General features: G+C 35.3%; 1 protein-coding gene and 1 long non-coding RNA gene across 4 annotated transcripts; one reads left to right on the top strand and one right to left on the bottom strand.

The window, feature by feature from the left end:
- Nucleotides 1-881: 881 nt before the first annotated feature.
- Nucleotides 882-6,029, top strand: LOC124886964. 2 transcript variants are annotated; one of them, XR_007044350.1, is made up of 6 exons: nt 882-1,212; nt 1,702-1,777; nt 1,901-1,989; nt 3,128-3,266; nt 4,298-4,502; nt 4,592-6,029. It is a non-coding gene; the product is annotated as an uncharacterized LOC124886964 (long non-coding RNA). The 2 variants fall into 2 exon arrangements; XR_007044349.1 differs by lacking the exon at nt 1,702-1,777 and having other exon boundaries at nt 4,592-6,028.
- Nucleotides 6,030-7,442: 1,413 nt separating this feature from the next.
- Nucleotides 7,443-12,225, bottom strand: LOC124886963 (B3 domain-containing protein At2g36080-like). 2 transcript variants are annotated; one of them, XM_047395891.1, is made up of 4 exons: nt 11,425-12,225; nt 11,269-11,394; nt 10,170-10,447; nt 7,443-8,293 (listed from the first exon to the last, which is right to left on the bottom strand). In XM_047395891.1, the coding sequence occupies exons 1-4, from the start codon at nt 12,065-12,067 to the stop codon at nt 8,243-8,245; spliced, it is 1,098 nt and encodes a 365-aa protein (XP_047251847.1). In that variant the 5' UTR covers nt 12,068-12,225; the 3' UTR covers nt 7,443-8,242. The 2 variants fall into 2 exon arrangements, with proteins under 2 accessions (XP_047251847.1, XP_047251846.1); XM_047395890.1 differs by having other exon boundaries at nt 11,269-12,221.
- Nucleotides 12,226-12,628: the final 403 nt, after the last annotated feature.

Here is a 12,628-nt window from a genome sequence, read left to right as displayed (position 1 = left end):
ATTTACTAGCTCATTTTCGCAAATCAAGAAAGTTGTGGTACTTATTTCTCACATTATCCCTAATATTAAATAACTGTATAAAGTAATATAATCTGAGTTAAAGTTTTAAAGGATTATTAATAAGGTTAATTTAGTAAATATACTTTTAATTAAAAAATGTTTCAATAAGGAATATGTTAAGTTAACATACATCAAATAAACTAAAATTTAATTATTTGAACTAACGATAGAAGGTGAAGAATATAACTAAATTCTTTTAATTTCATTAATTTAACAAGTAAAACAAAATGAATAGAGTAGTACTAGTTTCACGTTCAAGGAGTAACGTGAAACCCACAAGTGTCATTGACAAATAAAAACTTTTTTCACTCATATATGAGGCAACATAACTCACCTAAAATTGTGACGAATCCAAAATTTAGGGGTCGTGGGTGTTTGAGGAGGTTTAAATACACTCATTGATACCTAAAACTTTAAAGTTCTGCTCAAAAATCAAAACACCAACCGTCGTCTTGGCTTCAAAGGTATTTTTTCCAATCATATGCGACTTTTTATGCATTTATTATATAATTATATATAATCAACATCAAATTTAATAAATGTAGGAGCACCAAATATTTACATCTAGGTTCGCCTCCGACGTAAAAATGATATACCATTTACTCTCGGTATTTCATTGTGCTTGACACACTTCTCAAAAAAACTTTTAATTAGAGGTTAATTTTACCAATTTAACCTTATAATTTCGAAACTCTAAATTTAATTATTACAAATTTAACCTTATAATTTCGAAACTCTAAATTTAATTATTACTATTACTTTACATAGTTATTAATACTAACAGTAGAAATGAAAAAATATATAACTATCTTCTTTAAGTGAATTTTTGGTGCCTTTTTAGGCCCTTTTATTAACTAATCAAAAAAATAAAATAGTAAAGAGAAAATTATTCGCTACGTTATTATTAGATCTAAATAACAAATTTTAGCAACATCTCTAGATAATTGCATTAATAGCAAAAATCTGAGGTGAATTGTTGTGAAAAGGCCCAACCCAAACAGTTGACCCGTTCCATCCCTTTATTGAAACACTTTAAATATCAGAAGGCGGGAAGTGTTGGTAAAATTGGAGGGAATTTTGTTGCAGATTTCATTGAGACAACAGCCTGTTTGATAATTTGCCCCAGAGAGAAAGAGAAGAGAAAATCAAATTGTAAGTGAGCTTGATTACATATTCATATTTTTGTTTGTTCATTTGGATTGACAACTTTTGCCGATTTATCTCTATTTTATATCATGCAATGTACGTGCAATTTCAATTATTCTCAATATCTTTAATGTCAATACACTTTCATAGATCAATATCTAATATGTACTCATTAGAATGTCCAACAAACAACTTTTTATGCTGAATAATGAACTGCAATGGAGCTAATTAGAATGTGATTGACAATTGTTTAAAACGTAATGAGTCAAGCAGTAAGCTTCCTCTAGGACATAAATGATTGAGACTTTAGTTTGCGTCTCTTGTGCAATATCTGAATTTCTCTAGTTTCAGGGTGTCTAATTACTAATTAGTATTATTCAATTGTATTTCTAGGTTAATAGTAATGCTTTTCTTTAATTGGGTTGAACATGCAACTTTAATCCTCATATTATGTTTCTGTTGGAGTAACAAGTAAAGTTGTTCCTATGTGAGTAGGAGGTCACGGGTTCAAGCATTGGTAACAGCCTTTGGCAGAAAGGCAAGGCAAGACTGCGTGCAATAGACCGTTGTGGTCAGGCCCTTCCCTAGACCTTGTGCATAGCGGGAGTTTTAGTGCACCAGGCTGCCCTTTTTTATTACTCATGTTTGCGTTAGCAACCTAATATAGAGTAACAGTTGATTACTATTTTGTCAGGCTTCTCATACTATTGTTTTAAGTGGGAAGGACCTTTTCGACGTGGCGTTGATATGATCCCTGTTTAGCTATTGTATTGCTACATCAAGGTATGTCTTGTTTAGCGTTTTGTATTGCTAGTCAATTGACTGATATGTAGTAGACATGCTGTAAGCGATACTGCATTTGTAGTAGTTACTTTTATTAGTTAGAAGTTGGAAGAACTTCTCATTCTTTAGTTGTATATATTGGTTCATGAGCCTATTATTTATATGAAATGCATCAACTAACCTACTCGAATAGATTATCAGAAATCATGCTATGGAGCGTATTAACTTTTAAGACACGGTTATTTGGATGGAAATGCTAATTAGCTCATAACTATGTTTTTAGAGGAATAGAGACGACGATAGCATAAAAAAACCAGTTTCCAAATGAAAGGGTAAGTGAATCCCTAGTAGGATTCTAGATGGATGTTATGACTTTCCTATGGCAAATGATATAGGTGGCTAATGTTAAGCATTTTGTTTGCATCAAATAAGAACTTCTAGTCCGTTCTAGATATGTCAATATTAACCCTTGCCTGCTCCTAACTATTACATGCCTTGTTTCTGTCTCATTTTTTGGCAAATCTTTATGCCAACTGTACTAGGAGTATGGAAACTGCAATTAGTGATTTTCTGAAGCAAAATTCGTGTATGAAGCATATGTAGGAAAGGGACTAATTATATAGTTCTGCTGTGACTTCATACCACGTTGACATTTGTTGTAATTGTAAATATGAATGGTGGGATATGCTAGTTTGGTTCCAAATCTCTATCTACTACCTAACAATTATGCCTTGAACAGCCTTAGTAATTTGGGGAACAATACTAATCGATCATTTGTGTTATTTGCTACTCCGCAAAAGAGACAAAAGAAGAAAAATCCTTTAGGTTTACCCGGAAACAGAATATTAGGCCTAGTTCAGAGAATTGCTGTCGTGAATTTGATGGCTTAGTAGAAGTTATAGATGCACACACTATTTCTGGAGAAATGATTAGAGAAAAAGGCACTAGTCCTTCGTTAAGATTCAAAATACGAAAAGGATTCTCTATCACAAAGTACAACTTTATTATCTTGAAAAATGCTATTTTAAAACATTAGAGATCATTAAACCCATCACTTATGCCTGATACACACCATTTTTGCGTCCTCCCTAAAATGGATTTTCAGTCACATAATGAACTACTGATCCATAAATGTTAGATCTGTCAGCTCAGAAAGATGCAGTGACAACTTACACAAGTTTGTAAGAATTGTCCTTCAAATTGATAGATAAAGGCTGCAGGCGTGCATACAACCATGTACTCAACAGTTCCAGAAATCCTTCTGCAAGTACTTGAAGGTAAATTTGATATTTGCTACACCATCCAATTCAAGAACTTGTAACATATGGTCTTTTTCTGGCACATGATATACAAATGGCCTTTCAAGCTTCCAAAGTACATATCCCTTCTTTTGGATAGTATATAGGGTATAAATAAAAAGTTCCCTTAATCAACATCAAAATAGAAAGAAGACCAAATTAGTATGAGTAATGAACTTTGGAAATTCCTATTCACGAAAAGAATCACAAATCATGTCTATCACATCCTTAACAATAATGTCCCAACAAGAATGAGAAAAGGAACGTACAAAGCCAACCAGATCTCTTCTCAACTAGGTGTAGCCACAATACTTGTATTTTGCTCCTCAGTAAAGACTTTGTTGAACAATTACCGCTTACCTATGCTTGTGGGAGGTTACTAGTACCCTGAGGAATAGTCAAGGTGCGGGCAAGCTTGCTCAGACTCCATTGTTTGAAAAAATAAAATAACACGATTACAATTAGTTCATTCTGCTATTTCCTCTATTAAGACCGTTACAAGTGACTTATAGAGAACTACACCTGCTATATACTGTATTAGTTCATCCATAACAACTTTTAGAAGGGAGCGAGGTGAGGGCTTAAAGTTGAAAGCTGAGTTAACCTAGAGGACAGGTAACTGAATTTACATGAATTTTTTGTTGCCTCTCATTCTTTGACTCATTGTCTTCAGGGATGAACAATCAGTAGCTTTTTGGTCAGTGAGTGCCTTAAGTATTAAATATTAAAGCTCTAGTGTTGCTATAATTCTATTAAAGACGCTGCAAGATGAAATGTATCCTGGATACAGTAGTCAATACAGCCCCGGGAGATTTTACTAGAGACACATATAACCATATTCGGAATATCGTTTCTTCCAATCCTCCTTATAGCACATACTTGGTAGTACCATATTATTATACATTAGTTGGACTTTTTGTTAGTCTCTGCAATGAGTAGACAAATAGTTTAACTTATATGGAATCCTTTCTAGTTTGAGTTCTGAACCTCTGACATCTCTTCTACACTAGCTGTGGCTGCAAGAGGGGGGATGGAGACACTACGACCAGCATTGCAGCGCGTTTACATGACGAGCATCGGTATATAAAGATGCACTTGAGGTTTCATAGTGGGATATGAAGAAGGTATTCAACTAGTCATGGAGAGAACGAGGACTCCAAATTGCATAAGGAGTAAGGACACTGATGCACCCAAAGGACGAACTTGATCTCTGAAGTAAGAATTGTGAGTTTTATTAAATGCTCTATATGCACTTGACCTTTGGACTTTTATATTATCCTGATGCTCTTGTGGTTTGCTTTCAGTATGTAGTGGGAAAATGGGGGAAAGAGATTATATCGGAAAATGGTCAATGTTCAGCTCATTGAGGGTTTTGTTTACAGAAGTGATTTGGCTTGACATCAATTGAACCTTAATGTGTAAGGTCAAGACCAAACACATAAGCCTATCTAATGTGCTTCCTCACCAAATGCATGTGGGGAGGGAGTTGTCATTTGAGCTTTTCAGTTGCTTTTTGGAGTAATTGGTGGCTTGAAGTTACATCTGTAGTTAGATTTCAAGTTTGGATGGTGGAGGAGGCAGGATAGACCAAAACAGGTCAGGTGAGCTAGGACTGGATGTAAGATAGTTGAAAATGACTTCCACCCAAATATTGCCTTCTATATGGTACTTTATACCACATAGTATGTGCAGCAGATTCTAAAGCAGATGTCAAGGTCTGTTGCCCGGTATCTAGAGTCTCCTCTGATAAAGTTCATACATCTCTTGCCATCTTTATTTGACGTGTCATCTGGTCTCCATTAAGATAGTCCCAGCACTTGTAGTTCCGGACCCATCTGTAACTGTTTGTGGGTGTTCTTTATTAGGTATTTGTTGGCGAGGTCATGGAATTGTCCGCTTGATTGAAATCTGTCAAGCACATGGGTCTTCATTTGAGCACATTGTAATAAGAATCTTCTACCATGTCCAATAAATTGTAGTTCTATCATCGTCGTGGATCCTACATAAAACTGAATCAGGAATTATTCTATGTTTCTTTAGTGTATGTACTGAGATTTTGGCCTTGTTCTCGTGCTGCTAGCTAGCTTCCATTATTTATGCGCGAAATAGTTGCAAATACCGGTTTGGAGAATACCAAGTCATGTGATTTCATTATCCTATCTTAAATTAAAGTGCTTATATTAAGAGTTGTCTTGGTACTTTGTCTTAGCTGAGCTTACTATCCTTTTAATTTATCTGATTAAAAAGACACAATCTGATACACTTGCATGTAGAAAATGTAAGAAAATACTACAAAATTTAGAGCTCGAGGAAAACTAATGGGAGAAAATGGTCCTTCTGTTATTAGATGTATTTGTTACTGTGATTATTGACTACTGTTGTAAGAGGAGTCCCTTCAATCTTGTGATAAGCCACCACTTGCAGGAGCACTAAAATTATGGGAAAGTCCTTAATAGAAGTCAATGGATTTTTTCTTGATTTTTAATGGTCCACTGTTGACAAAAAAGTAGTAATACTTGTCTTCTTTTAATCTTTTGGTTGATTTATTCAACTAGGCATAGTGTCAAATTCTACCAATTCATTTGCAACTTGGTGTTTTGAACATGTGACCAGAATGAAAAGACTGCAGCCTGTGCTACATGGAAAGTGATTGACATGCTTCCAAAGTCGCATTCATTTTCATTTGTTGTGCCTTTGTCCTCATGCTCTTTCTAAAGTAAATAAATGCTGGGATAGGTGAGGCTAGTAAAACCTTTATTTTAGGTCCTCAAAATTTCAACGCCTCATAAAAAAATTATTGTCAATGTTACGAATGGGGTATGTATCTTAGAAGATGAAGAGCTTATGGGGTAGATGGTGGAGGTTAAGTGGGTTGATGATAAATGTTGATTAGGTTGGTCAATGAAGGGTCTACGTTGAACGTTACTAGTGTCTACGCTCTGTAAGCGGGCATGGATGAGGAGGAGAAAAGCTTTTGGGAGGCTTTGAATAAGGTGGTGGGAGACATATCGAGCACTTAGAAGCTTTTCATAGGTGGGGATTTCAATTGGCATATTGAGTCTTTATCGAGAGGCTATAATGGTGCATGGAGATTCTAATTTCGGGGAAAGGAATGAAGGAGGAGCTTTAATTTTGAATTTTGTAAGAGTCAAATAAACTCTTTTGCTCCTTTGGAAGGGTGATATAGTGCTATGTAAAGATTGTAAAGTCATACTTGATGAGAATCTTTTGACCCAACATAAATTCCTAGTGGTGGACTTGGTAATCAAAAAGGCATAAAGAAGAAGGGTGTGGAGGATTGCCCTAGGATTAAATGGGGTTGCTTAAATTTGGCCAGTGCTTTGGAGATTGGGGAGAAGTTGGCGACAATGGGGGCTTGGGAGAGTAGAGGGGACGTGGATAGTATGTGGGAGACTGCTGGTTACATCAGGGAGACAACTAGAGAGGTGTTGGGTGTCTCAAGAGGCTGATCTGGCAAGCATCAAGGGAATTGGTGGCGGAACGAAGAAGTTAAAAGGAAGGTGGAGACTTTGAAGGTGGCCTATGCATAGTTGGTGGAGAGCAAGAATGACGAGGAGAAGCGGAAGAATTGAACGAGTATATAAGTTAGCTAGGAGAGAGGCTTAATTAACGATTACAGCGGCTAAAACAACAGTTTTCGAGAGATTGTATGTGGCTTTAGAGGAGAAAGACGGAGATAAAAAGTTAATTTAGGCTGACCAAGGCTAGGGAGCGGCGGGCTCATGACCTTGAGCAGGTGAAGTGTATCAAGGAGAGGATGAAAAAGTGTTAGTGAAGGATACCCACATTAGGAAGGATGAAAAAGTGTTCGTAGAAGATGCCCACATTAGGAAGGATGAAAAAATGTCAGTGGAGGATGCCCACGTTAGGATAATTAAAGCTCACTGCAATTACCACCGAGATAGAATATACATTGTCTTTCAAAAATATCCATAACTTCCAAAGGTCTCTGATTTATTTTTATAGAGAATTCATCCTTATGTTCTAGAAGCAGTTTAAATGCAATAAATTCACTCTTGTTGGACTAAGTGGTAGTAAAAGTTTTGATAGAAAGAGTAAAAGTTTTGATAGAAAGAGGAAAAGTTTGTCTATTTTTAACGTTTGACTGATGTTGGTGACAAATGAAACTTACAATTCACAGAGGTAAAGATTGATGAGTCTTTTCATCAGATTTTCATACGAATCATCAAAACACGAAAAGTACAATGTACAGATACATCTACTACTGTTGAACAAAAAGAATTCTGCCATTGGATTAGCATCAACATGTGAAAGAAAAGTAGTTAACTGTTAGCTGCCTTTCAAGAGATGGCAAAGAACATTTTTTTTTCCTTTATAAAATGACTAATTGGGCTGTGACAGACTGCCATCTTATCATATATCAATAAGAAAACAAGTCCACCACCCACTAGCTACCACTACCACTTGGCAGAAGAGCCATCTTTCTTCTTCCTCTCTTACTATTCTTCATTTTTGGTCAATTGTCATGATTATGATGAAAGCCTAACAAAAATCTTCAGGCAGAATCTCCACAGGTTCCAACCAAAATAGGAAAAACAAAAACTAAAAAAAAAAATTATGTAATTATATATTCTTCCATCTGGGTTTTTTCTGACGTCATCTATATTCTGATGGGCCCACCTCTCCCCACATCACAAACCCAACACCCTCTAGTCTCTTTCAAAGTTGCATCTCCAAATATTTCATATATATGGTTCTTTCCATTCCCCTTGGACTTGGAATACGCGTTAAAGAGTTTTATGATATACACTTATCTTTTTTAGGGGGAGAAAGTTGCCAGAAAATCTGGGATTTTTTCCCTTTTTGGATTTTCTTTCCCTATTTTTCCAAGAATATTTTCATTTTTTTTTAATACAAAAAAAGTTCCAAGTGCCTGTAATAGTCAATCCTGGATGTCAAATCTACAGCAGATCTTATCCCTGGTGATATCTCATCTGGTTGACATCTCTTGAGAAATTCATATCCTGTTACAACCATACAGTATAATTATTAGCAATCCCATCATAGAGGTTTGAGCGTTCAAAACGTATAGAAATAAATAAAAAGAATTAGTAGTAAAATACTTGATATATACCAGCAGTACTTGGACCATTTGGTTATTGGGCGATAGAGATAGCTGAGTCATTAATAATAATATATTGTTTATCATCAAATATTTTTTTAATACATAGCAAAACCTCAATTTGAAGAATCAAGAATAGCTAATCAGTTTGTTTCATGTTAAAAGCGTTGGAAGCATCATTATTTGACTATAGAAAGCATCATTAATAGGGGATTATATATATAAATTAAGCTTTATTGCTAGCTGTCTTTATCAAAAGCAAGACATGTGTTTAATGTTTATTCTAATTAATTAATGTCACTCCTACTGAGTTTTTGACCTCTAATCGAACCCCCTTTATTAGAAAATAAATAAAGTATAATTTGACTTTAATAATGAATTGTCACTTTCTAAACTAAAAAAATAATGGAGATTACATATATTGAACATATATCGTTTGGAAACTTACTAGATGTAGATTTATCTGTTTAAACCTAATTTTGAAAGTTTAGGGTCCCAAAGTCTTCACTCCTAAAAAGATGGGGTGGGCAAAGGAATAGGATTGAGATTCAATCAATCACACAATAAAGTTGTGTGTAAGTTGTGTGTATTGTCACTATCCAAGTCAAAATGGTCCATAGTAGAGTTGCTTAAGTCTTTGATATGTTTGGTGTTATTTCAGAGATATTCTTGAATGGCAAAGAGTTTGGTTTGGTTGTAAAGTAGTAGTAGATTCTTGGTGGTGACTACCAAAGTTGACTATGTAACATGTGACATTTAGTTTAACTAAAGGTGCCTTTCTAGCCAAAAGGCTATTCATCTTGACTACCCTCTTTTCTATTTGAACTAAATAAATATCATTAGGTACATTGTAGTTTGCTGCCTTTCAAGTATTTTTAAATTACAGCTATAGGAGTTTGGACCACATACAACCCCATTAAAATAAAAAGAAGGAAAACCAAGTAGGTCACATGAAATGGTTGACATGATAACATACTATATTATTCATAGGCAGGCCTGTCTTAGCCCCAGGTATTCTCATTTCACACGACTCAACAGGTGTAACAAAAGGGAGGAAAAGAACAAAAACTTTTGTTTGGAAACTAGAAAAAGAAGGTAAAGGTAAAGAAAGAAAAATAATATTACTAGAGTAAAATTTAATGGGTTAAACTTTTAGCCTTAAGATCTTTCCCCAATATATATTTTTATTTTTGAAAATGACACTGCTGAGGGTAATTCACGTAAATTCTTGCTCTTTTAACTATTTGATCCAACTTAATTTTTTAAAACAGATTTTTTCACAAAAATAAAAGAGACTAAAATCTACAGACATCTTTTATGAAGCTTTTTATGACTTGTGAGATATGGATTTGGTTGGGGAGTAAAGCAAAGTTCCAAAAATGCTTACATGTTATTTTTCATCTACTAAGTAGAAAATTTGATTTCTTCCAGAAAAGAACATTACTTGTTCAACTAGACTACTTACTTTAAGCATAAGATTTTGTTGTTTTCCTTCACTAGCTTTTACTATATGACCTTTTTCTGGCTTAACTGATCCACTTGTTAGGCATATACCAGTTTTAGAATTAAATACTACTACTACTACCGTATACTATATATATTATAACTAGCTAGGGTAACTGTAGAGATTTGTATGTATCTGTCTCAGTAAAGGAAACAGCAAAATCATAGTTGGAAATTGGGACTAGTCACATCTTTAATCATATTTTAATTAGACTATGGAGAAAATGAAAGTTACCAAAATAAACTTTTCAGTAATAAAATAAAGAGTCGTGTACCGTGTGATTGTGATGGTTATTATTGTTATAGGAAGATGCAGCTGCTGGAACATGAGGCTTTGAATACTGAAATTGGTATTGATAATAGTGTTGGCTGGCTTGATCTTGACCATGATGGTGGCTCGATGTGGAAGAGCCACCACCATCTGGGGTCGGAGGTGGCTCCGACCATGATGACTCATCGACCTCGCATTCCAAGTTAACCCCGAACAACCTCACCTGTCTTCTTGTATTATTGTTCACACTTGCTGTTGTTTGGTTCTGCATTGCTCTTCTTCCTATATGTCACAAACAAAATAAATAAAACACTTGCAAAAATAGCCTTCAATTATGCTCATAACATGTCCTGCGCATGACTAACTACTTTATAAAATGTAAGGTTTTGGACCATTTCTATCTCTTTCAATTTTCCAATGTGTGAATATGTATAGAAATTCAATGGACCTAGCTACGTAATAAGGTAAGTGGCACAGTGGTACTGCCACGATCTACTGAGATTTGACCCTTTATCGTTCCTATTCGTAGGGAAAAAAAACTACTCCAATTGAAAAAGATAAAGGGCATTTTCAAGAATATCTAAATAACACATACAAGAGACAATAACAATTATTTGTTTATATATGCAGGTAGGTAGCTGATAGCCTCTGCCACTTGTTATAATACTAGCTAGTAATGTCATCATCTTTGTTAGAAACCTACAAAACAAACTTTCTGCAATGTGACAAAATATACAACCCTTTGCAACATGTATGGCCACCAAGAGAGAGAGAGGTGTATTCTCTCTAATACCACCTAATTGGTTAAGTTGGAACAGTTTTTTCCACATTAAAAATGTTCAAATTTTCTGCATTCTTCTTTTTTTAGCAACGATACACCCAATAATTTGACTATATGCCAGTTATCACAAAAATATAAAAATATCAATTCTAAAATTACCTCCCATTTATGTGGAAAAATGTACAAATTTTCACACAAATCTAATGTGTCAGTATGTCTTTGTATCATAGTAAATATATTAAGTTAGTAGTAATTGATAAAAACAAAAAGAGGATAGGGTTTGTACATGCGTAATGTAGTGTACATGTGAAGAAAATGATACCTGCATGAAGACAGTCAGGTTGGTATGGAAGACCTGCACCAGGCCCTGGATAAGGATGCCCACCGTAGTATACCTGGGCCCATCCAGGGCCCACCATCCCTGGCGGAAGCGGAGCTACTGCTGCAGCACAACTATCTTGTGCTGCAGCAGCTGCAGGGATGACTGCAGTATTCCTCCGCCTCCACCCAATAAATAGCCGGTCAGCATCTGACCGGTGTCGCTCGAACATAACAATATCACCAGCATCAAGCCTTTTTTCCTTGACAAAACGGCTCCAACCTTTGGTCAATACATAACTCTGGCTACTGTTCCAGTAAGAATATCGAAATCTCCATGACTTTCCTGACTCATCCTCGAAGCTCAATAACAATCCCTTTTCAGTACTCGAATCATTGTTGTTGTTGTTGCTGTTATTGTTGTTTCCGCTGAGAGGAAAATACTTCTCAGCGTGCTGTTTTGGGATGACCAACCTGTTGAGCTTCCCAACATCACTAGGTGTTAGAGGTTTCTCGAACAAATGCTCTTTTGGGATTTCTTGATGTTCCAAATTTTGTTCTTTTTCTTGTTCTTGTTCTTGTTGTTCTTGTTCCTCATCCTCGTCGTTAATAGTACTAGTACTGTTGTTGTTAAGGTTGAAGGCGAACATGGTATTAGTTTGAGGTGGGTAGAATTGAGAAGGAGGAGGCCAAAGAGAGGATGAGGATTTGTTGGTTGAGGAGTCTATGATATATTGTTGTTGTTGTTGTTTAGTCCACCACACTGTTTCTGGAAGTTCTGAAGAAATATGGTTTATGGACATTATATTTCTCACACACAAAAGGGGGAGAGAGAGAGAGAAATTGGTTACTACTATTTCATAGAAAGATTTTTTAGCAAAGTGATATATGTAGGAAAGGTTAGTAGAAAAAGGTGGGTATTTAAGGGAGGTGGGTTAAGGCCTAAGGGGCAGGTAGAGAGATAGAGATGTAAGTACGAGAGTACTTTACTTTAAGGTATTTGCGTGATAAGAAGAAAAATCAATCATTATATTCAGTGCAATTTACTATGCAGCAGCTACCAAGTACTGCCCGCCCGGGGCATTACATACCTTGTCTCTTTATCAAAATATTTTTATAATCTCTGTTTTTTCTTTTTATTTGTTCAATATTAATTTGACACGTCTTTATATAGTGAACAAGAGGAGATTTAAGATATACATATACATACAAGATGAAGCTGGTCGAGTTGAAAATCTTCAAAAATTTACCTCCCATTTAACCGTAGATTTTGAAGTTGAAACATAAAAATTTTATCTTTAGAAGTTGTGATTTGTTTAAATATGAACTGCTTGAAATGCTTTTTAGTTGAAATATGAAGTTGA

The sequence above is a fragment of the Capsicum annuum genome, chromosome 9 (assembly GCF_002878395.1).
Source record: "Capsicum annuum cultivar UCD-10X-F1 chromosome 9, UCD10Xv1.1, whole genome shotgun sequence".
Classification (NCBI taxonomy): domain Eukaryota; kingdom Viridiplantae; phylum Streptophyta; class Magnoliopsida; order Solanales; family Solanaceae; genus Capsicum; species Capsicum annuum.
The sequence above is the reverse complement of the archived record's forward strand: the minus strand, read 5'-3'. Positions and strand labels throughout refer to the sequence as shown.

Bases quoted from the DNA above. Each gene is read 5' to 3' on its own strand.
- LOC124886963 (XM_047395890.1), bottom strand. From the start codon at position 12,067: ATGTCCATAAACCATATTTCTTCAGAACTTCCAGAAACAGTGTGGTGG. The intron at 10,448-11,268 runs GTATCATTTTCT...TGTGACATATAG, and splicing joins ACCTGACTGTCTTCATGCAG to GAAGAAGAGCAATGCAGAAC. The intron at 8,294-10,169 runs GTACACGACTCT...TGGTTGTAACAG, and splicing joins ATAACCATCACAATCACACG to GATATGAATTTCTCAAGAGA.